This window comes from Pleurodeles waltl, chromosome 4_1 (assembly GCF_031143425.1).
Source record: "Pleurodeles waltl isolate 20211129_DDA chromosome 4_1, aPleWal1.hap1.20221129, whole genome shotgun sequence".
Taxonomy (NCBI): domain Eukaryota; kingdom Metazoa; phylum Chordata; class Amphibia; order Caudata; family Salamandridae; genus Pleurodeles; species Pleurodeles waltl.
The window spans coordinates 745,190,618-745,213,864 of NC_090442.1; the positions used below are offsets into that span (position 1 = coordinate 745,190,618).

At 42.5% G+C, this 23,247-nt stretch overlaps 1 protein-coding gene across 1 annotated transcript in view; it reads left to right on the top strand.

Annotated features, from left to right (window-relative positions):
- The first annotated feature begins 341 nt into the window (after positions 1 to 341).
- LOC138287187 (NACHT, LRR and PYD domains-containing protein 3-like) overlaps positions 342 to 23,247 on the top strand; it is a 593,954-nt gene continuing 571,048 nt past the window's right edge. Inside the window, exon 1 of the mRNA XM_069227549.1 lies at positions 342 to 413. Within this exon, the coding sequence (XP_069083650.1) occupies positions 342 to 413 (72 nt within the window). The remainder of the gene's footprint in view (positions 414 to 23,247) is intronic.

Genomic DNA, 23,247 nt, shown 5'->3' on the forward strand with positions numbered 1-23,247 from the left:
ACTCAAAGGGTCTGTTGGCTGACCTCCTGTTTGAACTAAGAGACACAGCAAGCTTCTAACGGCCTTCCCTGAAACTGTCCTTGCTGACCAGCACTACCTGGACTTGCCTGACCTGTTGCTGGCTTCTGCTGGAGGGAGCCCCAATCCCCAAGAGGTGCCCCTCCAGGTCTCCTCCTGCTACAAAACAGACTCCCAGGTGAAAATTGAGAAGTCTGGGGCTTTTTGTGACCACACACAGGTTCCTCAGGCTAGCAACTATCATCGCATCTTCTGCCAACACGATTTTCTGAAGGTGAACTGGTCTTCACATCAAACAGCGACCACCCATGTCTCCCACTAACATGAGGATCCAGCGAACATCTGCTCCTCGCACCGAATATTATCTCATTGCCCCCACCACCGTAAAGCATCAGGTGAGACTCCTTGTTTGGACTTAGTCTTAGAGAAGGTAAACTCTTCACCTGAAAGTTTAAAAACGCATAACTTCAGTTCTACTTATTGGATTTTCATTTTTGCTGTTTTGGTATCATTTTGTTTATTACATGTAAATCTATTTTTCTAAGTAGGTTTGGGATTTTTCTGCTGTTGTATTTTCACTTCAACATTGCTTCTAAGTTAATCCTGAATGATTTTGTTTCAAGCTACCAGAGGGTTAAGCACAAGTTTATTTAGTGACTGTCAAGATTCACCCTGACAAGGCTTGTGTTTATTACTTGAATGGGACTTTTACCCCTCAGCTGATAGCCCATTTGTTTTTACAACGTGACAGTATTTATGTTAGTAAATGAAGACAAATCGGAAAAGAGGGCAGGTGGAATTTGTAGTGTGATGACACAACCTGCATGCTACCAATGTGGAAATCCAATTCATCTTGCTTCTTTTAAAGAGTGTCTTGCAGTGGGAATGAAGTGTAGCAAGTGTGGCAGACCAGTACATTTTACCAAAACATGCAGAAATAGGAAGAAATCCAAGAAGCATATTAGTCCAATTCATTGCACCAAGTGAACCTAATGAAGAGTGTAGGGGGTTCAATAAAATGGTGTTTGGTAATCAGAAGCGTTAACTGTAATATAGAAGATGACCCTGGTCCTCATATGTGTACCATTTTTATAGTGTTAGGTAAGGGTTTAAAAGTGTTGGCAGACTCTGGCCTACCATACATGATCATTGCTAAAGAATTGTTGGGCACAGTTTTAAGCAAACTGGTGGCGGACTTATAGGAACCAGTTATAATGGGTATGGCATTTAAGGGAAACGCTATACTACTTGAGTTATTTCCCTACTGGTAGCATTCATACACTGGATCTTTGATCAGTCATTTTTTGGCATTATGGATGTGTGATCTGAAAGTGACAAAACTGATCACAGGCTGAACCAAGTCAAGAAGCTTTGAATGATGGTTGGCCTCCTGCCAAGACGTTACATAATCAACAGATTCTTCTGCAGTGTCACATGTGCTCTTCGTGTGAAAGAAACATTTGTTATAAGAGATAAGAAAGGCATATCACCTGAGAATGTGAGGCCTTTTATACTTAAAAGTGGTTACCAGGGACAAGATGGACATGTCTATCCTGAAAAGTCTCTTGCTAATCTACTTCTTGTGGCAACAAATGGACATGGAGGTAGATAAGTGGGTGAGGTTGGTTGAAGGGTCTGTCATAAGTGACGGGAATACCATTACTACCTTCATGCTCTTGACACCTGTTTAATGTCCTACATGCATGTGGCTAAAACTGGTGTTTGACATTGTGGATGCGTTCATTTGCAAATCATGCTCACTTGTGTATACTGAAGATGTGAGGAAATGGACTCCTCTGATGTTCATGGTGCACAGGCTTTTCACAGCAGAAGAGGTCGGTGGTGCATGCAGAGTGTCGGTGCTGCTTGGTGTGAAGATTTGTGCCTGTGGCCTGCATAGTACATGAAACATGCAGGTGAAGTTAAGGTAGACCTCAAGTCCTAGTACACCATGGGACTTTCGCAAGACTTGTAATGGTGGCAGCCATCTTGGATGCATGGATTATAAGGGCCTGATTTGGATTTTGGCGGATGTGTTACTCTGTCACAAACGTGACGGATGTCCCATCTACCATGTTATGATATCCATAGAATATAATGGAATCATAATATGGCTGACGGGATATCTGTCATGTTTGTGACAGAGTAACCCCATCTTCCAAACTCTAAATCAGGCCCTAAGTTACTCATGTTTCAGAGCATTCTTAGTCAGGAAATTGGGATATTTAACTGCTGAAGTGAGCCATTGTTGCCAAAGTATGGAACTCAAAACCATAGGCCTAGAGTATTCAAATACCTTATCGATAAAGCGAGGTATTCTGCAAAGCACTGTGGATTAAGGATTTAGAAATTTGGGCCCATATTTATACTTTTTGACGCTAAACTGCGCTAACGCAGTTTAGCGTCAAAAAGTTTTGCGCCGTCTAACGGCATTCTGAAGCGCCATGCGGGCGCCGTATTTATGGAATGGCGTTAGACGGCGCAATCAGACCGGCGCTGCCTGGTTTGCGTGGGAAAAAACCACGTAGACCAGACAGCGCCGGCGTAGGGGGAAAATGGCGCATGGGCGTCTTAAAATGGGGCAAGTCAGGTTACGTCGAAAAAATCGTCTTAACCCGACTTGCGCCATTTTTTAACGACGCCCATCCCCCATCAACATGACTCCTATCATTGTAAAGATAGGAGTCATGCCCCCTTGCCCAATGGCCATGCCCAGGGGACTTCTGTCCCCTGGGCATGGTCATTGGGCATAGTGGCATGTAGGGGGGCACAAATCAGGCCCCCCTATGCCACAAAATATTATTAAAAAAAAAAAAAAAAAAACTTACCTGAACTTACCTGAATGTCCCTGGGGTGGGTCCCTCCATCCTTGGGGGTCCTCCTGGGGTGGGCAAGGGTGGCAGGGGGGGTCCCTGGGGGCATGGGAGGGCACCTGTGGGCTCATTTTGAGCCCACAGGCCCCTTAACGCCTGCCCTGAGCAGGCGTTAAAAAGTGGCGCAAATGCGCCGTTTTTTGCCACGCCAACTCCCGGGCGTCTCTTTTGCCCGGGAGTATAAATACCACGTAAAGGCCTGGGAGTCATTTTTTAGACGGGAACGCCTCCCTTGCATATCATTAACGCAAGGAAGGGGTTCACGCTAAAAAATGACGCACATTCCGGGAACTTTGGCGCTATTCGCCTCTAACGCCATAGTATAAATATGGCGTTAGTTGGCGTTAGTTTTGCGTCGAAATTGCGTCAAAAAAAACGACGCAATTTCGGCGCAAACGGAGTATAAATATGGCCCTTGATATTTGCACATCATTGCTGGAGTCATCCTTCCCAGGATTATAAACTAACTCTAATTAAAAGCACTAGACTCAACTTGTACAGATGATAACCTTGTTATATCAATAATCACTCATAGCACAGATCTAAACTACAAATATCTGAAGATCTAAGAAGTCCCAGAACTTTGACCACCTAGCATGAGTTGGAAATGTAAGGATTGTCACAAGATATGAACACTTCTGTAGTGCAGAAGCTGCAGAAACAAACAGAATGGAGATAGACAAGCTCTTTGTTTCTCTCTTTTGTCCCTCTCCCCTTCCGCAGGTCCACTGTTGAACAGCATAGCATTCTTTGCACGGTTGTCAGTAGAAAAGTTATGTGAATAACATTGCTATGGCTGGATCCAGATATCAAATTAGTGTAACTTTAAAAGGGGGCATTTAATGTATTGCCCTTACACATGAAACGTGTTGTTGGTCACAGGCCACTGCTCCAAATAGACATAAGTTAAATGTTTTGCCTCTTCTAACGTGAAGGTGACTTTGGACTTCTTGTCTGAGACATTTTGCAAAGACATTTTTTCTAAAGTCTTAGTCATGGAAAATTGGTTGTAGCTGACATCATAGAAAATAAAGGAAACCTTGAAAGTATATCACATCAGCCTTGTATGATCTGCAATACAATTACCAGGTGCAATGGTACAAGTGTTACTTCAATGAGAGCATGAAGCTTGTCAATGTACCTTGGTCCAGTGCTATGAAAGAATGTATAGGCGTACAGGATAAGCCCTCATGCTGTCACTGCTGTCAGCGCATTTGTACTGAACGGAGACAGACATACTATGTACATGTTTGCTTGTGGTGTCTAAGCAAGCACTTCAAAATGTGAAGGAGAATCCCATTGTGGACCACAGTGCTTTAAAGAAGAGGCTTTTGCATAAGCAAGTGCAGTTACAAAGAGAGTAAGATATAAGGTATATAGTCAAGATTCCCGCAATCAAGGTTAGCGATTTCATCAGGATCAGACTTCCGAGACATGTCAATAAACAAAAATCCAAAATTTCTGTTCCAATTATATTGGTCAAGGCAAATGAAGGTAGTGTAGTGACACAGGATGGTAAATGTTGAACCAGCAAATGATCAAAGAGGGTTTTACAGCAAAACGCTGTTTCCTAGTATAAGCCCTCTTGCTATATGCATATACGAAATGGGTAGAGAAAAAAGAAACTAAGAAACTTATATGACGTGATGGCGGTTCTTTCTTGGTCATTTATACTACAATAATATTCATCAGACAAAGTGAATTGTACCTAGAGAGATGAACATGAATCAAATAGAATACATTAAATAGAGGCTCATGGAGAATAATCCTCATACAGTTGATGTATTTTTCAAAGTTGTACATAATGAGACATATAAGAAAAACACTATAGGGCTTAAGAGTGCCAAACATGTGAAGGGAAGGGCAAGTGCAGCCCAAGCAAAAAAAAAGACAATTGACTGTCAAACGGTTTTTAGGCAGGATACTGAAGGCACATTTTGGAATGGAAATGTAGATAAGTCCCCTCCATGACTTGTCTTTATGATCTTGGATATGTCTTGACTTTAGCTGCAGGGAATTCCATATTTTCTACTGCAGAGATAAAAAGGTACCATAAATACATTTCTTCTTGCAGCAGGGGTAATCGACTGAAATGCTAGTCTACAACAGAATTTTGTTCTGTGAGTATCTTTGAAGCTTTACTTGGTTAAAGGATGGGTCTTTGCTGTGGATGGCTCAATGAGGAGTGTAGGCTTACTTGAAGGTAAGGCGTGTGGTCAATGAGCAATAATGTAATTTGTTCCCATGGATGAAGATTTGGGAAATGCCTTGTTTATGTGTTTGGATACCACCACAGTCAGAGTATTAGAAGCACAAACCATCAGGCCACCCTTGCCTTTTTGATATCTTTACTAGAGTATAAAAATGGTGTCTACCTAGGAGTTCTCCTAGGTAGAGGCCATTTTTGTACCGGTGGTATAACAAAACTTGAGGGGGTTCCCATGCTCCAGACTCAGTCAGGAGCTCTCAGCCAGGGGTCTCCTGCCTGTGCACAGTGCCAGAGGGGGCCCCCTGGATCTAAATGGCCCCCTGCAGTGCAGGGGCTGCTGGGGCTTTTGTTACAGCACTGGTTTGTACTTTAGTTGAGACATCAAAAAGGCAAGAGTAGCCTGGAGCTTCTGCAAGAAACTAAGCTTAGAGAAGAAGCATTGAAAAGTTTGTACTTGTGACTTGCTTTCCAAGGTGGAGTCCAAGATCACTAAAAACGTTATTGCTAAAGTTGATGTCTCTGGTGGTGTTGCATCTCAGAGCAGAATTTACCTACAGCAGCATGTTCCCCTGGCCACGGGTCATGCTAATGTGAGCCAGTGCTTCTTAAATTCTCATATCTGGTTTGTGGTGGGAAGTTTCCATTGACCAGGGTCAGCATTTCCATGTATGCAGATGCTCAGGACATTGCCTGCAAGCGTTGCAGAGCGCTGGGTGCATTAGGAGGTTGGTATGTTGAGGTGGTACAAGGAATGTCTCTTGGATTCTTCTTCCTTTGCCTGCTATTTTGGCAAAATACCATTCTCCAAAACAAGTATATATGACTAGCAGTACAAGATGCTGTCTCTATACTGCTTGCTGCCTGAAGTTCCCAATCCAACCAGATCCTTTTACCAATTATATATTTACCTCCTTAGATCATACATATAGAGGCTTGTACTGATGAGGAATGTGCAGGGGTGTGGAATTTAACAAACTATCTACTTGCCCATGGGACAGGTTGCTTCAAAAATCTACTTGTCCTGTAAAAAAAAACGACGTGTCCCTTTGGTGCCATATAGTGCAGCAACAACTTATGGCAGCAATCTCATTATGTAAGAGGTCGGATAATAGCCTACCTGATTATGCCAGTGCTATGCTATAGTACGGCTTGAATACTAGCAATGTCAAGCCCTACTATAGCAATTTCCCTAATTTGCCACCTTCCCACAGATTTACATACTGAGCAGTAAGCAATAGTTCTAGGGCTGAAATGCCTCTGAGTCTGTGCAAACCTATTAACTTGCATATCTTAAGGGTTTTCACCAGCTCTTCTCAAATCTTTTGCTATGCTGAGGAAGGGTGGATATTTACTCCTAACAAGGGCAGAAGTAGACATTCTTCCAGGGTTGGAGAAAAAAGTGGTTGGTGGGAAAGTAAACTTGTAAACAAAGAATAGATGTTTGCATGAGCAAATCCACACATGCTTATTTACTCGTGCTAAAATATAGCTCACAAATATTTTCTAGGAGTACAATTTCTACTTTTGTAAAGACTAGACTATAGTAATGCCCTCTACGCCGGCACCACACTCAAACTTACACGCAAACTCCAGAGAATCCAGAACACAGCTGCACGCCTCGTCCTTGGCCTCCCCCGCCACGAAAGAATCTCACCACACTTCAAAACCCTTCACTGGCTCCCCATAAACAAAAGAATCACATTCAAGATCCTCATTCACGCACACAAATCCCTCCACAACACCGGCCCGACATACCTCAACGAAAGAGTGAACTTTCACATTCCCACCTGCAACCTCCGATCAGCCAACCTCGCCCTCGCCACAGTCCCCCGCATCCAACGCACCACCACAGGAGGCAGGCCCTTCTCCTACCTCGCCTCCAAAACCTGGAACTCGCTCTCCACCCACCTCCGCAAAACCAAAGACCTCCTGCTCTTCAGAAAAAAACTCACAACATGGCTGTTCGAACAGTGACCCTCCTGCCCCCCCACCCCACCAAGCGCCTTGAGACCCTCACGGGTGAGTAGCGCCCTATATACATTTTTTTTGATTGATTGATTGATTGTGAATTGATGAAACCCACTAATGCAAATACATGCACCACAAGTGCACGTTTGTGACTTTCTCTAAGAATTGGGTCCCTATTTAGATCTGGCACTAACCAAGACATTTTGTTTTTATTAAAATTCTATTTCTCTATCCATCCATCTATCGGCTGGCTTTACTGTGAGTGACATCATTCTGTTCTTCCACATGATGCATATTGGCACATAAAATAGTTTTGCTCGATTCCAGGAACGTCTATGGCAATGTGTACTTTTTTAGACCAATTTCTTTTTAGCTTTTTGCCAATAGCTAGAGCTTGGCAGCTCCCACAACAATGAAGTGTTACAAATGCCTTGTCAAAACAATACATTCATTGAAAAAGACTGACCACCAATGTTGGATTGGTTGGTTTTGCCAGTGCTTGTTGATTTCCATGTTTTTCATAATCTTGTTTAAAATGGTTACATTGATTTTCCGTTATGAATATTTTTTTAAAATACTAACATACATCAACACATTTTGCTAAGTAATACTTCAAAGAAATAGTACCTGAAATTTCACAGTAATTTAGCAAAACCTTTTTTCCTACTTGCATTTTTTTCTGAACATTTATTTATGAAGGCAAAGAATCAACAATCTTGTTTACAAGCTTTTGCAAACATTTGCATCTAATCAGAGAGCATTCTGGGCATTATACATAGCCTCATATTGGTAAACATTTCAAATGTGTGTGTGTGTACACATTTTTTACTGGAACCACAGTCAGAAGTGCACTGTGACCTTTATTTAAAGGGCTCACCCTTATAACAAAGGCTTTGCAATAATGAACCATTAATATAACTTCCAATGGCATTAACACATGGATACAAATATTACCTGAACTGCAGACAGTTTCCTTCCCTATAAACTGGCAGTCAAATGGTTTGTGCTGCAGGGGGTTGGGCCTACCTGTGCTAAAGACAAAATAAACATGAAAACTTGTTATCCTTAACCCCCAAAAATATGTCATGGGTGTTGGGCTATAGGAATTCCACACCCCTGGATATATCACAACATGTTAGTTCCCCTAATTTTTCATTTTGTTTATTGCCCAATCAGTGAAGTGTTTGTCTCTCATTTGTAGCTCTCTTTTTTCTTACAAAATCCCTTTGAGATTCTTTCCAACCCTGACTTCAGTGACATTTTACTGCCTTGAAATGTACCCTCTGAATCAACTATCAGCTGCAATCAGGAATTGCAAATATTGCCATTATCTGTCCACTTTCACTTTTTCTTATAGCTGGGAACCTCCAAAGGAAATACTTGAATCTTTTCATTTGGGTTTTAATGCACAGGGTTGCTCTGTTGCGGCCGTGAGAAGTCTTCTTTTCCTAAGGTAATCAAGAAGGAAACTAGAGAGACCTTCACTGTGTCAAGTTCTTGGCAAGAGAATGGTCACGTTCAGTGTAGGGTTGTTAGGGTTCATTGGTCAACAGTTCTAAGGCACTTGTCAAGTCCTGAGTAGCCTAGAACATTGAGATTTATTGTTTTTAGAATGAAGGGTGGCAGGGGGTGTCCCTGGGGGCATGGGAGGGCACCTGTGGGCTCCTTCCGAGCCCACAGGTCCCTTAACGCCTGCCCTGAGCAGGCGTTAAAAAATGACGCTAACGCGGCTAGACGTCATTTTTTAAGGCCCGCCCACTCCCGTGCGTCATTTTTGCACGGGAGTGTAAATACGGCACACAGGCCTGGGAGTCATTTTTTAGACGGGAACGCCTACCTTGCATATCATTAACGCAAGGTAGGTGTCCACGCTAAAAAATGACGCAACTCCATGAACTTTGGCGCTAGACATGTCTAACGCCAAGTATAAATATGGAGTTAGTTTTGCGTCGAATTTGCGTAAAAAAAAAACACGCAAATGCGGCGCAAACGGAGTATAAATATGCCCCTTAGTATTTAGCCTGGCAAGCTGTTAGGGATGCACGAAATCACACCGGAGAAGTTAAAAACAGTGAAAGCCTACTTTACTCAAGATAAATAATGATACATCTAGGTACTTTCGGGAATGCTATGGGGAACCATACAATGAAAATATACAGACTCGCGTGTTATTCAGTGGGTCAGGTGCACACCTATCCAAGATATCAACTACTGAACAGAAAAACTTAGAAAAAAATATTTCAAAGGAAGAGAGTATGAAGATAGTAGTCAGCCTCCATCCTTCGAAGTCATCGGGCCCAGATGTGTGTACCAAGAGAATTCAAGAGAGGAAAGTAAAGGCCACTATTGTAAAATCCACAATATCACCAATATTTAAACTTGGAAAACTCTCTAATGGCTGTAACTCCTATAGGCCAATTTCTGTGTCTACCTTTGTAACTAAAAAAGTTAGATTCCAATTGCAGAAGTAAATCAGAAACCTTATTCACCCTGACCAACTAGGCTTTATTTCAGGGAGACATATAGGCGACAACATATAGAAAACCCTCCATTTGTTAGCTACTGGGAGTAAAGGTGACAGAATAGTGGTATTGATCTCCCATGATGCAGAAAAAGCATTTATCATGGTAGGTTGGGACTTTTTGTCAAACACCTTGCAAGAGATTTTCCTAGGAGACAATTTAAGAGGATGGGTTATAGAAGGATACAACTTCTGTGTGTGGAAATAAGAGATTCCTGCAGTGAATATACATAAAAGAGGAACTAGATGGGGGCGTCCTGTCTCTCCCTTGTTGGTTGTGCTCACACTAGAATTGTTAGCACAGTGGATTAGAGATACTAGCTCCATCAAAGTGAGTTGATTGGGGAGAGATAATTTAAGCTCACTATGTTTGCCAATGATATTCTGCTGTCTCTGATAAACTTTGTCAACTCAATATCCCCACCCCGTATGGAGGAAATTAAAGACCTCCAAATGTTTTTGAGGCTTCAAATAAACATGAGCAAGTCTGAAGGATTACATATTTTTGTATTCTCTGAAAGGTTTGACTTTGATAAAGAGGGCTGAATCCACAATCACATATCTGGGACTAGATCTGGGACAGACCTTGGCAAAAACCAAGTGTGAGGAAATGCCTCCTTGCATGGTTATACCCTGACGTTTTGCCTTTATTGATGCTAAGTTATGACTTGAAAGTGTGCTGGGACCCTGCTAACCAGGCCTTAGCACCAGTGTTCTTTCCCTAAACTGTACTTTTGCCTCCACAATTGGCACAACCCTGGCACTCAGGTAAGTCCCTTGTAACTGGTGCCCCTGGTACCAAGGGCCCTGATGCCAGGGAAGGTCTCTAAGGGCTGCAGCATGTCTTATGCCACCCTAGGGACCCTTCACTCAGCACATGCACACTGCCTCACAGCTTGTGTGTGCTGATGGGAAGAAAATTACTAAGTCGACATGGCACTCCCCTCAGAGTGCCATGCCAACCTCACACTGCCTGTGGCATAGGTAAGTCACCCCTCTAGCAGGCCTTACAGCCCTAAGGCAAGGTGCACTATACCACAGGTGAGGGAAAATGTGCATGAGCACTATGCCCCTACAGTGTCTAAGCAAAACCTTAGACATTGTAAGTGCAGGGTAGCCATAAGAGTATATGGTCTGGGAGTTTGTCAAATACAAACTCCACAGTTCCATAATGGCTACACTAAAAACTGGGAAGTTTGGTATCAAACTTCTCAGCACAATAAATGCACACTGATGCCAGTGTGCAATTTATTGTAACATACACCCAGAGGGCATCTTAGAGATGCCCCCTGAAAACATACCCGACTTGCACTCTGCACCTGGCCGCCCCTGTGCCGCTGAGGGTGTACTTTCTGTGCCTGCTTGTGTCCCCCCCAGTGCCCTATAAAACCCCCCTGGTCTTCCCCCGAGGACGCGGGTACTTACCTACTGTCAGACTGGAACCGGGACACCCCTATTCTCCTTTGAAGCCTATGTGTTTTGGGCACCTCTTTGACCTCTGCACCTGACCGGCCCTGAGCTGCTGGTGTGGTAACTTTGGGGTTGCCTTGAACCCCCAACGGTGGGCTACCTTGGAACCAACTTTGAGACTTGTAAGTGTTTTACTTACCTGTGAACTTAACCTTTACTTACCTCCTCCAGGAACTGTTGATTTTTGTACTGTGTCCACTTTGAAAATAGCTTATTGCCATTTTTACAAAGACTGTACATGATATTGTTTTTATTCAAAGTTCCTAGAGTATCTAAGTGAAATACCTTGCATTTAAAGTATTAATTGTAAATCTTGAACCTGCGGTTCTTAAAATAAACTAAAGAAAATATATTTTTCAATATGAAAACCTATTGGCCTGGAGTGTGTGTTCCTCATTTATTGCCTGTGTGTGTACAACTAATGCTTAACACTACCCTCTGATAAGCCTACTGCTCGACCACACTACCTCAAAATAGAGCATTAGAATTATCTCTTTTTGCCACTATCTTACCTCTAAGGGGAACCCTTGGACTCTGTGCATGCTATTTCTCACTTTGAAATACTATATACAGAGCCAACTTCCTACACCAAGCAATCACATTTACAGAAATTTGAAAGGGCAATAAAAGTAGAATCAAGCAGCTGATAAAACAAGTCGCTATCCTGGTTGGGACTTAAAGCAGCCTCAAAGATGATAATTCTTCTTATAATTATGTGTGTTTCATACAATACCATTGGACATAAAACAATATGTTGAAGGTTTGAAATGAAGCTGTGTGGAATATATATGGCAGAATAAAAGAGAAAGCATGAGGAAATGACAATGCACAATGGGGACCAAGGAGTGGGGTTTGGGAGTGCTCAATTTGCACAACTACTATCATGTAGTGCACATCCGATACCTCATTGATAGGAGTGGGAGGCAAACAGCTAAAGATTGGTGCATAATCAACCATATATTGAGTAGAAGCCCCCTTTGGGAGATTTTGTAAACCCCTAAAGCTCAAAGAGACCCTAAACTCTACATATTTGCAGTCACTGGGAAAACTTGAAAGTTTGGGACAGAATAGAATAGGGAGTAGAGGCTTAACTTCATTCCCCTCCCCATTTTCTCCATTGTGGGGAAATAACAGCTATACATGGAACCTTGATAGACACATTTAATGTGAAGGGTTTATAAAACAATAAGATGTATATTCAAAGGTGGATCATTGAAATCTTTTGAACAGTTTAAAGAGGAATGTGATATACACAAGAGAGAATGACCTGGCTGTTTCCATGTCAGGTACCGGGTACTACATCCACACATAATGGACACTGTAATTGGGGACATGAACCCCTTCAAGAAATGTCTCCTTAACTATGACAATGAATGACATGTCATCTCCAAAATATATAAGATAGTCAGAAAGTTCAATCCAGACTCTTTGATTCCAAAAAGCCTGAGAAAAAAGTACTTTGGATAACATTACATATGGATTAATGGAAGAACATCCTGAAAAGAGCAAATAACTATGTGAGGCATGCAGAAAGGATGCTGGATTCAAATGTTCTTAGTCAGAGGAGAGCTTCCAAAAGTTTTATTGGGAACGCGGCTGTTAGAAATGGGGTTTTTGGTTGGCAGTCAGGTTACCCCCTGTCCAAGCAAAAGCCCTCACTGTAGTCAGGGTAAGTCACACACAATCCAAGATTATCCTGTGCCCACCCTCTGGTAGCTTGGCACGAGCAGTCAGGCTTAACTTAGAAGGCAATGTGTAAAGTATTTGTGCAATAAATCATACAATACCACCATATAGCACCACAAAAATACACCACACAGTGTTTAGAAAAATATATAATATTTATCAGGATAATTGTAGGTCAAAAAGAATAAAGTTGCAATGGAAAATTGTAGAAATAATACGGAAAAGTGATATAAAGTGTCTTAAGTCTTTAGAGTATAAACAAAGTCTCTTTCAAGCACAAGTACCTGGTTGGGAGTGGAAAAATCTCCTCAGAGGGCCACAAGAGAAGAGGTGCGTGGAAAAAGGGTGTGTGCGTCGATTTCTCTCCAGCACACACGGACTTGCGTCGTTATTTTCCACGCGGGGAAGTCGGGCGTCGTTTTCCGAGCGCGGACAGTCTCTTTCTGTGGATCGCGGGGATTACCAGATGTCCCGGGTCTGTGCGTGGATTTTCCTGCTTGTTCTCGGCTGCGCGTCGGTCTGCGGTGCTGCGCGTCGAAATTACGATCTCACGGCAGGCGTTGCGTCGATTTCTCCTCTAGACTTTGATCTGTGGGGCTGCGCGTTGAAATTACGATCTCACGGCAGGCGTCGCGTTGATTTCTCCTCTAGAGGTCGGGCGGCGTTGTCCTTGCGAGGCCGTGCGTCGGATCTTCGATCGTCCCAAGAGCGTTGCGTCGATCAGCGTCGGAGTGCGGCGTTTTTCTCGCCGCGAAACAAGCTGTGCGTCGAAATTTTCAGCGCACGGAGCGTCCAAGTAAAGGAGAGAAGTCTTTTTGGTCCTGAGACTTCAAGGAACAGGAGGCAAGCTCTATCCAAGCCCTTGGAGAGCACTTTCACAGCCAGACAAGAGTTCAGCAAGGCAGCAGGGCAACAGCAGGGCAACAGCAAGGCAGCAGTCCTTTGTAGAAAGCAGACAGGTGAGTCCTTTGAGCAGCCAGGCAGTTCTTCTTGGCAGGATGTAATTTCTGGTTCAGGTTTCTTCTCCAGCAAGTGTCTGATGAGGTAGGGCAGAGGCCCTGTTTTATACCCAAATGTGCCTTTGAAGTGGGGGAGACTTCAAAGAGTGGCTAAGAAGTGCACCAGGTCCCCTTTCAGTTCAATCCTGTCTGCCAGGGTCCCAGTAGGGGGTGTGGCAGTCCTTTGTGTGAGGGCAGGCCCTCCACCCTCCCAGCCCAGGAAGACCCATTCAAAATGCAGATGTATGCAAGTGAGGCTGAGTACCCTGTGTTTGGGGGGTGTCTGAGTGAATGCACAACGGGCTGTCAACCAAGCCCAGCCAGACGTGGATTGTAAGGCACAGAAGGATTTAAGTGCAAAGAAATGGTCACTTTCTAAAAGTGGCATTTCTAGAATAGTAATATTAAATCCGACTTCACCAGTCAGTAGGATTTTGTATTACCATTCCGGCCATACTAAATATGACCTTCCTGCTCCTTTCAGATCAGCAGCTGCCACTTCAACAGTGTATGAGGGCAGCCCCAATGTTAGCCTATGAAGGGAGCAGGCCTCACAGTAGTGTGAAAACGACTTTAGGAGTTTTACACTACCAGGACATATAACTACACAGGTACATGTCCTGCCTTTTACCTACACAGCACCCTGCCTTAGGGGTGACCTAGGGCACACATTAAGGGTGACTTATATGTAGAACAAGGGGAGTTCTAGGCTTGGCAAGAACTTTTTAAATGCCAAGTCGATGTGGCAGTGAAACTGCACACACAGGTCTTGCAAGGGCAGGCCTGAGACAAGGAAAAGGGGCTACTTAAGTGGGTGGCACAACCAGTGCTGCTGGCCCACTAGTAGCATTTAATTTACCAGCCCTATGCACATAAAGTGCACCTTACTAGGGACTTATAAGTAAATTAATAGTCCAATCAGGTATGATTCCAGGTTACCATGTTTTAGGGGAGAGAGCATATGCACTTTAGCCCTGGTTAGCAGGGGTAAAGTGTGCAGAGTCTATAAACCAGCAAAAACAGTGTCCAAAAAGTGGAGGGAGGCAGGCAAAAAGTTAGGGGTGACTACCCTAAGGCTGTCAGGTCTAACAGCGGCACAGTACCTGCCTCCAACCAGGCAGACAACTCCCAACTCCATTCATCCTAGAGCCAGAACCATAAGGCAGTTACTGGCTTCACAGCAAAATTAGAATGTAAACACAATGCTTTACACTAACATGCACCATAAAAGTATACAACAAATTTACTGGTGGCATTACATGGTAGTGAAACTGGGATTGATGAGCCTCTTAGGCAGAACACTCTGCTGGAGGGGGTGTGGTGAAATACAATCCCCATCTATAATGTGGTCTTGACTACACTCGAAACACTTGTAGCAAGAGGTATGACATGTAAATGGATCAGTAACAGGATCCCAGTAAGCAGAATGCCCAGAAGGCATTCTATTAGGCACCCCAGCAGAAGAAATATACCCAGTTCATAGTAGAAAGGAAATTATGGTACACATGCTATTGGTAGCAAAACAATGCATTTTAGCAAACCGGGCCAGTAACAATGCCTTCTGACGTCATATGGATGGGAAAAGTATAGTGGGCCCTAGGCATGGAGAAATTGGTGAAAACAACATAGGGAAAGGAAAAAGAGTTCGAGAAGCAATACGGACTGTTAATTGACTACCTAACAAAACAGCTTTAAAGAGTACAATGCCCTAAAAGACTAAGGCCCGTATTTATACTTTTTGACGCTAAACTGCGCTAACGCAGTTTAGCGTCAAAAAGTTTAGCGCCGGCTAACGCCATTCTGAAGCGCCATGCGGGCGCCGTATTTATTGAATGGCGTTAGCCGGCGCTAGCAGACCGGCGCTGCCTGGTGTGCGTGGAAAAAAACCACGTACACCAGGCAGCGCCGGCGTAGGGAAAAATGGCGTTAGGGCGTCTTAAAATGGTGCAAGTCAGGTTGACGCAAAAAAATCGCCTCCACCCGATTTGCGCCAGTTTTAACGACGCCCAGACGCCATTTACATGACTCCTGTCTTAGTAAAGACAGGAGTCATGCCCCCTTGCCCAATGGCCATGCCCAGGGGACTTATGTCCCCTGGGCATGGTCATTGGGCATTGTGGCATGTAGGGGGGCACAAATCAGGCCCCCCTATGCCAAAAAGAAATATAATAAAAAAAATATATATATACTTACCTGAACTTACCTGAATGTCCCTGGGATGGGTCCCTCCATCCTTGGGTGTCCTCCTGGGGTGGGCAAGGGTGGCAGGGGGGGTCCCTGGGGGCATGGGAGGGCAGCTGTGGGCTCATTTTGAGCCCACAGGTCCCTTAACGCCTGCCCTGACCCAGGCGTTAAAAAGAGGCGCAAATGCAGGGTTTTTTGCCCCGCCCACTCCCGGGCGTGATTTTTGCCCGGGAGTATAAATACGACGCATTTGCGTCGCAGTCATTTTTTTAGACGGGAACGCCTACCTTGCATCTCATTAACGCAATGAAGGCGTTCACGCAAAAAAATGACGCTCTTTCCTCATACTTTGGCGCTAGACGCGTCTAACGCCAAAGTATAAATATGGCGTTAGTTTTGCGCCGAATTTGCGTCGAAAAAAACGACGCAAATTTGGCGCAAACGGAGTATAAATATGCCCCTAAGAGCTCTGCACATATAGACAAATGTCAGCTTGGCCATTATCATCAAAGAAAAGAGGGTATCACAGACCACCAGGTATATGGTAGCTGTGATACTGAAGATCAATGGCTATGTAATTGAAGCTGGACTCAGCCAATTGTCCATGATGGGACAAAATAAAGAAGGTGGATGAGTGTGGAAGCTAAAGGTATTTTATGTTTATGCCTTTAAAACCAAATAAAAGTTATTTAAACCTAAAAAGCATGAGAAAATACAATGCTTTATTGTATCTTTATATATTTTGGACTTTTTGGGAAATAAAAAAGGTCAGTCCATCCTTATTGCTCATAAAGGGCTCCTGGGTCTTCAGAAAAGTGTGGCATTGAGCATCCAAGCTGCCCTACACTTCAGACATCTACTTTAGCCATGTCACAACTTTAACAAAAGGAATTAGTGATTCTCATTGACGTGAGTAATTTGTAGCTGAGTGGTGGTGGAAGAAAGAACCTCGAACAGTATTCGCCTCTTTGCAGCCTCCTGCTTCATATTGCACAGAACACACTAAAGGGCACATTTACAAGAAAGTGGCGCATCGGCCCGATGCACCACTTTTCTTGGTTTGCCCCTACCCCACCTAACGACACCATGATTGTGCTGCATTTACAATACGGGCACCATTGAGGTCGTTAGGACAATAGCATCAACATTTTTAACGCTAGTGCAGCAAAGCACAGGGAGGCCCAGTGATTAAAATGGGTGCATCATTTTAACTCCAGCTCTGAGCAGGCGTTAAAAATGATGGAAATAATGGTGCAGTGAAATGTTGTAAATTTCACTGCCCCATTTTTTTAGGCGTCCCTGCATTGGAATGTCCCCCCCTTCCATACGTTATGCCTGGCACAGGCGTAATGTGGCGCAAGGGTTTACAAAGTGGTGCAATGCAAGCATTGTAAATTGTGAATACGGTGGGGGAGAAAGGGCTCCTTAACGCACTCTCAGCGTAAACAAAATGACAGTAGGGCAGTACATGGATGCGTTAGGGGCTTATAAATATGCCCCTAAATGTGCATGTGTGTTGCTGCATCTGTCCTGGCATTGGCACACTTTGTGCCAGCACCGTTTCTATAATACAAACCGCACCAGTAGTAATCCAAACTACAGTTTGGCCACAGATAGGTACAGAATACTCTTTACCATGCAAGCCTTAAGCAGCCATTGAAAGTCCTCCATTTAGACTACTAAATCTAAAAGCACCATACCAGTGGATAACATTTTAAACAACATATGTCCAAGTGCAGACATCAAGATACAGCCACATCAGCTGTAACACACAAGTGGGTATGATTACTAACTGTCCACAGTTTGACAAACAAACAAAACTTGTTTAAAGCATGGTGGAAACCCAACACTTTCATTTCCATTATATGTTATGTTAAATATTTTGTGGAGAGCGAAAATACCAAAGACACATTCTGGCTCTAGGACTGCCAAATCAGTAAACAAATGAGTTTCAAGAATCTTCCAGAAAATCAAATAATTGCCAGAAAAGTATAGGTAGGTGAGAATTCCACACTAAGGAGGCGGTATACGAAAAAGACCGTCCTCCTGAATTTGATCCAAGGACCCTGGAGGAGTCAGTAAGCAGACTGTGGTTGATCGCAAATTTGGTTAAGAACTTGGACAGTGATAGAATCCTTGATGGACGGCAGGGCTTTTCCGAATTAGTTTTTAAAATGCCGTGAGATACAATCCGTATAGTTAGACTTGAAGTGATTTTATTAAATCTTATCTTCTTTATTTTCCAAAAACATCTTCTTAAGCGAATCCAAGCATTCCACGGGTGTAATCATTCGGAATATTTCGGCATTTAAAATTCGTTTTAGGACTTTAGGCCATAACATACGTTAGTGTCGGTTAAAAGTGTTTGTGTGGTTCCCTGCTACCGACCCTCACAGGCACCGCACTGGAAATTGTGCCTACAACTACTGGAAGCGCAGCCGGTGGGAGAACCCTGGAAACATTGTTTTGGTTTGATCTCAACTTCATCACTTTTGTAGAGGTGTACAGATGGGAATTAGTTTTAATTTACTTCAATAAGAGTTTAAAATCAACAAAACGAGAGGTGATTGGCAATCTGCGGTTAAGGTGAACATTGACAAAAAAACGGAAAAAAAAGATTGGTTGGCTTGAAACTGAAACAATTAAAAAGGCAATTGATTTGTTCATCTCCTTATTAGAACGATTACCTAAACATTTGCCTGTCTACTGAATTTGAAAGGACATTGTACCACGTTGAACTTTGAAATGTTCAGATGTTCTTAATTCGAAACTTTTGAAAACCAAGAAGATATGATTCGCCGATAGGTCTGAGTCAAAGGAGACCTTGGTAGATGTTGAAAGAAATGAAACTATTTCGCAATACATAGATAAACGCAATAGAACCCCTAACTCATTCAATTTCACCTATGACTGATGCAAATGATCACATTATTAAAAGCTGCTTATGATATTCCAATTGTTCTCAAATACAGTAGGTCTGTGCGTTCTGTTCATTGTATCTTAGAACTTCTCCACGTCCATTGCTAAGTAAAAATGTGTGTGCTTTCTCCAAACAATAACAAGATTTTTATAACCTTTCTCAGCCCGTAGTGACACCCAAACTAATTAAAACCGACGACCAAAGAAAATAAATCGTGAAAATGGAATCGATGATTTTGTACAGATGAACTGGAAATCAGTAACTAAAAGAATATTAATGCTTTGCAAATGGAGCAATAATTTTAAACAGCATGTGTGCAAGCGTAGACACCAAGACAAAGCCACAACAGCTGTAAAACACAAATAGAATGGTTACTAATAGTCCACAGTTTGACAACCACAGGAAACTTCCCTAAAGGATGGTGGAAACACAACATTTTCGTTTCCATTAAATGTTATGTGTAATGTGCTGTGGAGGCGCAAATACCAACAGGGCATGCTGGCTTTAAGATTGCCAAAACCAATAAATGTCTAAAGTAAAAAGATGTGTTTTAATCATTATCTTGAAAACCAAGTATTCACCAGAAAGGCATACGGGGGTGAGAAGGAAGAAAACTCCACATTAGTGTACGTTAAACGTGTTTGTGCGGCTTTCTGCTGCCACACCTCCCAGGCACATTGGAATCTGCGCGTGCAACTACTGGAAGCGCAGCCAGTGGGAGAACGGTGGAAACAATATGTTGGTTTGATCCGAACTCTCGAAGGTGTGTACAGATAGGAATTGTTTTTGATTAACTTCAAGGAGATTTGAAAATCAATACGAGTGGTGATTGGCAATCTGCGCTTGAGGTAAATTTACCAGGAAAAAGGATTGGTTCGTTTGCAAAGAAAATAAGTAAAACGACTATTGATTTGATTACCTGCTGTTTGAAAACGATTACCTAAGTTTGCAAATATACTGAAGTTGATAGCAACTGCGCGGTTTAACCAAAAGGCTCCTGGGAAACCCTGGTCAACGGAGTATTTCTCACCCCAGTTGGTGGAGAGCATGCTTTGCAAGGACATTGTGCAATGCTGAATTTTGAAATGTTAGGATGTTTTTAATTTTAAACTTTTGAAATTAAAGAAAATATGGTTCATTCAAACTTTGTGTGGGGGGCAAAGGAGACCTTGGTGTGTGTTAAAAGAAATTAAACAATTTCACAATATGTAGAAAAAAGTAGTTTAAACTCCCATCCCGCTCAACTAGACCCGTGACTGATGCAAATGATTATATTATTAAAAGCTGCTTATGAAAATAGAAGAGATACTTGGAACATACATGTGCTAGTCCTCAAATGCAGTAAGTCTCTGCTCTCTCTTGATTGTATTTTATCTTAGAACGTCCCCACATCCATTGCTAAGTAAAAATATATATGCTTCTTTTAACAATGACAAGCTTTTATTCCCTTTTTTTTAGCCTATAGTGATACCCAACTAATTAAAACCAGTCACCAAATAAACGAAATTGTGAAATAGGAATCAATCTTCTACAGATGAACTGGAAATCTCTAGCTGAAAGAATATCAATGCTTTGCAAATCAAGCAATGGACTCTACATTCTGGCTGTGCTTCTGTCATCTTTCATAACAGGTAAGGGTCAATACAGTGCTTAGAGACAGTTCTGAACATGTTGCTTCTGATTCAATTAGAGCTTGTCGCAAGTCAGTCATGTGCACATTCAAACCCTCGGATCATACAGATCCAGATAGTCATTAACTAGTTAAATGTGAGGTGGAGGAACCTGGCAGCCAATATATGTGCTAACTAGTCTGTGCCCCGACACAATAATTTGTTTTGTGACCCCCATTACTGTATTATGTGTGGCTCAACATCACATGACCTCAAGTAGGTCCTTTACCTTCACATGCGTGGGAGACAGGAGTGAATCACAGAGATCAGGCATTGAAAGATTGTCCCTCTTAATGCCAAGCCCCCTTATTCAATTGTTGGAAATAGACAAGGGTATAGTTATGCTCATTTTATTAATTGTATTTATTCGGTTGATTTATAGCACAACAAGCAACCAGGATAGCCTCAGAGCATTGAAACCTTGGTAACTAGATGATAAAACCTTAGAATGGATGGATTGCGTGTGGCTCAATAAGGGAAGAAGATCAGGTTTTATGTGTCTGATCATCCCAGACCTGGAGCAGTAAATGAAGCATGAGGAATTGATTGTCTGAACTAATTTGTTTTAAGCAACTTTCTGAATCTGTTGAAGTTTGGTTCCTAGCTTAAAAGCAAAGGAAGGAAGGTCCAGAAGAAAGAACCATAGAAGTACAGGGTCCTACCACCTACATTAATGTAACAGTGGGATCAGATGGAAAGTAGGTTGAGATTAGCGGATCTGAAGGTTCTGGAATGGAGACAGGAGACCTGCTGAGTAGCTGTATGCAGCTTTATTGGTATAGTATAAAAATTTGAAATCAGCACATTCCTTCCCTGAGAGCCAGTGGAGATACTGAAGTGATGAAATATGATCATGGGGATTCAGTCAGATGTAAAGGCAGGTATAATAGTAGATGCAGAATTTTACCGTAGTGAGCAGAAACAAATTTCTGTCAGGTGGATTAGGGGGAGGACACATCAGAGTAGGTGCATATAATGGAAATCTTTTTTCTAATGAGTTAATTTGAGGGATGCTGTTGAACAAAACACCCATGTTTTAAGTTTTTTACCACTAGTTGGGAGGTGGAACCCAAGGAATCAGGCCAGGGAAAGGGAATATGGCATGAAGAGAAAAACCCCAGAAATAGAGGTTCCATTTTCTCTCCATTGATAAAACACCAAATGTTGCTTCATCCAACAGTGGAGCATAGATACGCAGTGAGTGACTTTCAATGAATTACCAGAACTATCATCAAGCTTAATCTGTAACTTGTTATCATTATTGGAATACAAATAATATCCTATGCTGAAGGAATCTTATACTCGTGTGAGAGGTCCTGTAGATATCAAAAAGTATGGGTAATACAGCAAAAGCTTGAGGGACTCCAAGTGATTGTCCCAGATATTGAGAGAAACAGCCCAATTTGATCTACTGAGTACAGTTTTATAGGAAGTTAAAGAAGCAATTTAGAACCATTCCCTTCATGCTGGCTGAGCGCTCCAAATCAGCAAGAATTACTGTGTGATCTATGGTGTCAACGCCGCTGAGACATCCAGTAGAATTAAAGTGCATAGTGTTCCTTGAGCAACCAAAATTAAAAGTTCTTCCCTGATGTTTAAAAGCATTGATTCTGTACTCCTCCATGGTCTCTAGCCAGATTGAAAGTCACTGAAAATGGTATAGGCTTCAATGTGAGAGGCGAGCTGTTATGTGACCACAATTGGAAGTACTTTGACAATGCAAGAGAGGCCCGCAAATGGTCTATAATACAAGGAGGGCTTTCTTTGGATGGGTATAATAATACAATGCTTCAGCGAATGACTGATGAAACCGTTAGAGAGGGAAGTGTGGATAAGATTAGAGAGGAGCTGGTAGCAAAGACTGGGGAATGCAGGTTGATGACTTTGACATTACTGACAGCCCAGGGAGTGGAGGATTTCTGGATGGACTTCAAGATTTTGCCAACTTCATTCTCAGAGTTAAGAGAGAACTCTATTAAAGATTGGAATTGTATTCAGGAGATTTAGGAAGAGGAGGTGCCTCTGGTTAGAGGGCAGGGGACAAGCTCCCTCAAAGGGAGTGGATTTTGCTAGTGAAGAAGGCAACATGTTGGTTGCAATAGTTCAAGGTGACTTGGATTAAGGTTCTTGGTCACCATTTTATTGTAGGCACAGAATAATATTTTGTGTAATTATCTGCTTCAGAAATGCATGCATTGAAATACACTTTTTATGACCTAATGGAAGGTGATTTATAGCTTTGTAAATATAACATGCAGTCTTAGATCAGAATGAAGTTTCGATTTGTTATAAAGTCTTTATAGTACTGTCATGGTGTAAGTGTTCTGTCTCCTTATGCAATGAGATGGAGAAAGGGCATCCAATGCTGTTGTTGCCTTTTTTCCCACCAGGTGCGCTAAGATGCTGTTGATGGGCGATCTGAACTAGGCATAGGTTGTTTAGATTCTTTATTACAGATGTTACATATGGGAATTAACTTTCAAAATGCTTGTTACTGAGCTCATTATTGTGGATGAAGCCATTTACAGTATGGTCTGCATAAGGCCTCTTCTCAGGATTGTAGATTCGAAATAGTAGAAAAGATAAGTTCTAGAAAGTGACCACTCAAGTGAATATATAGAGACCTGATTCACAAAGTTAACCTACTATTACCTTAACTGCATATTCCTAAACACCCGCTCCGTCCACAAGCACGCCATTGAGCTCTGGGACCTAATCACAACACACTCC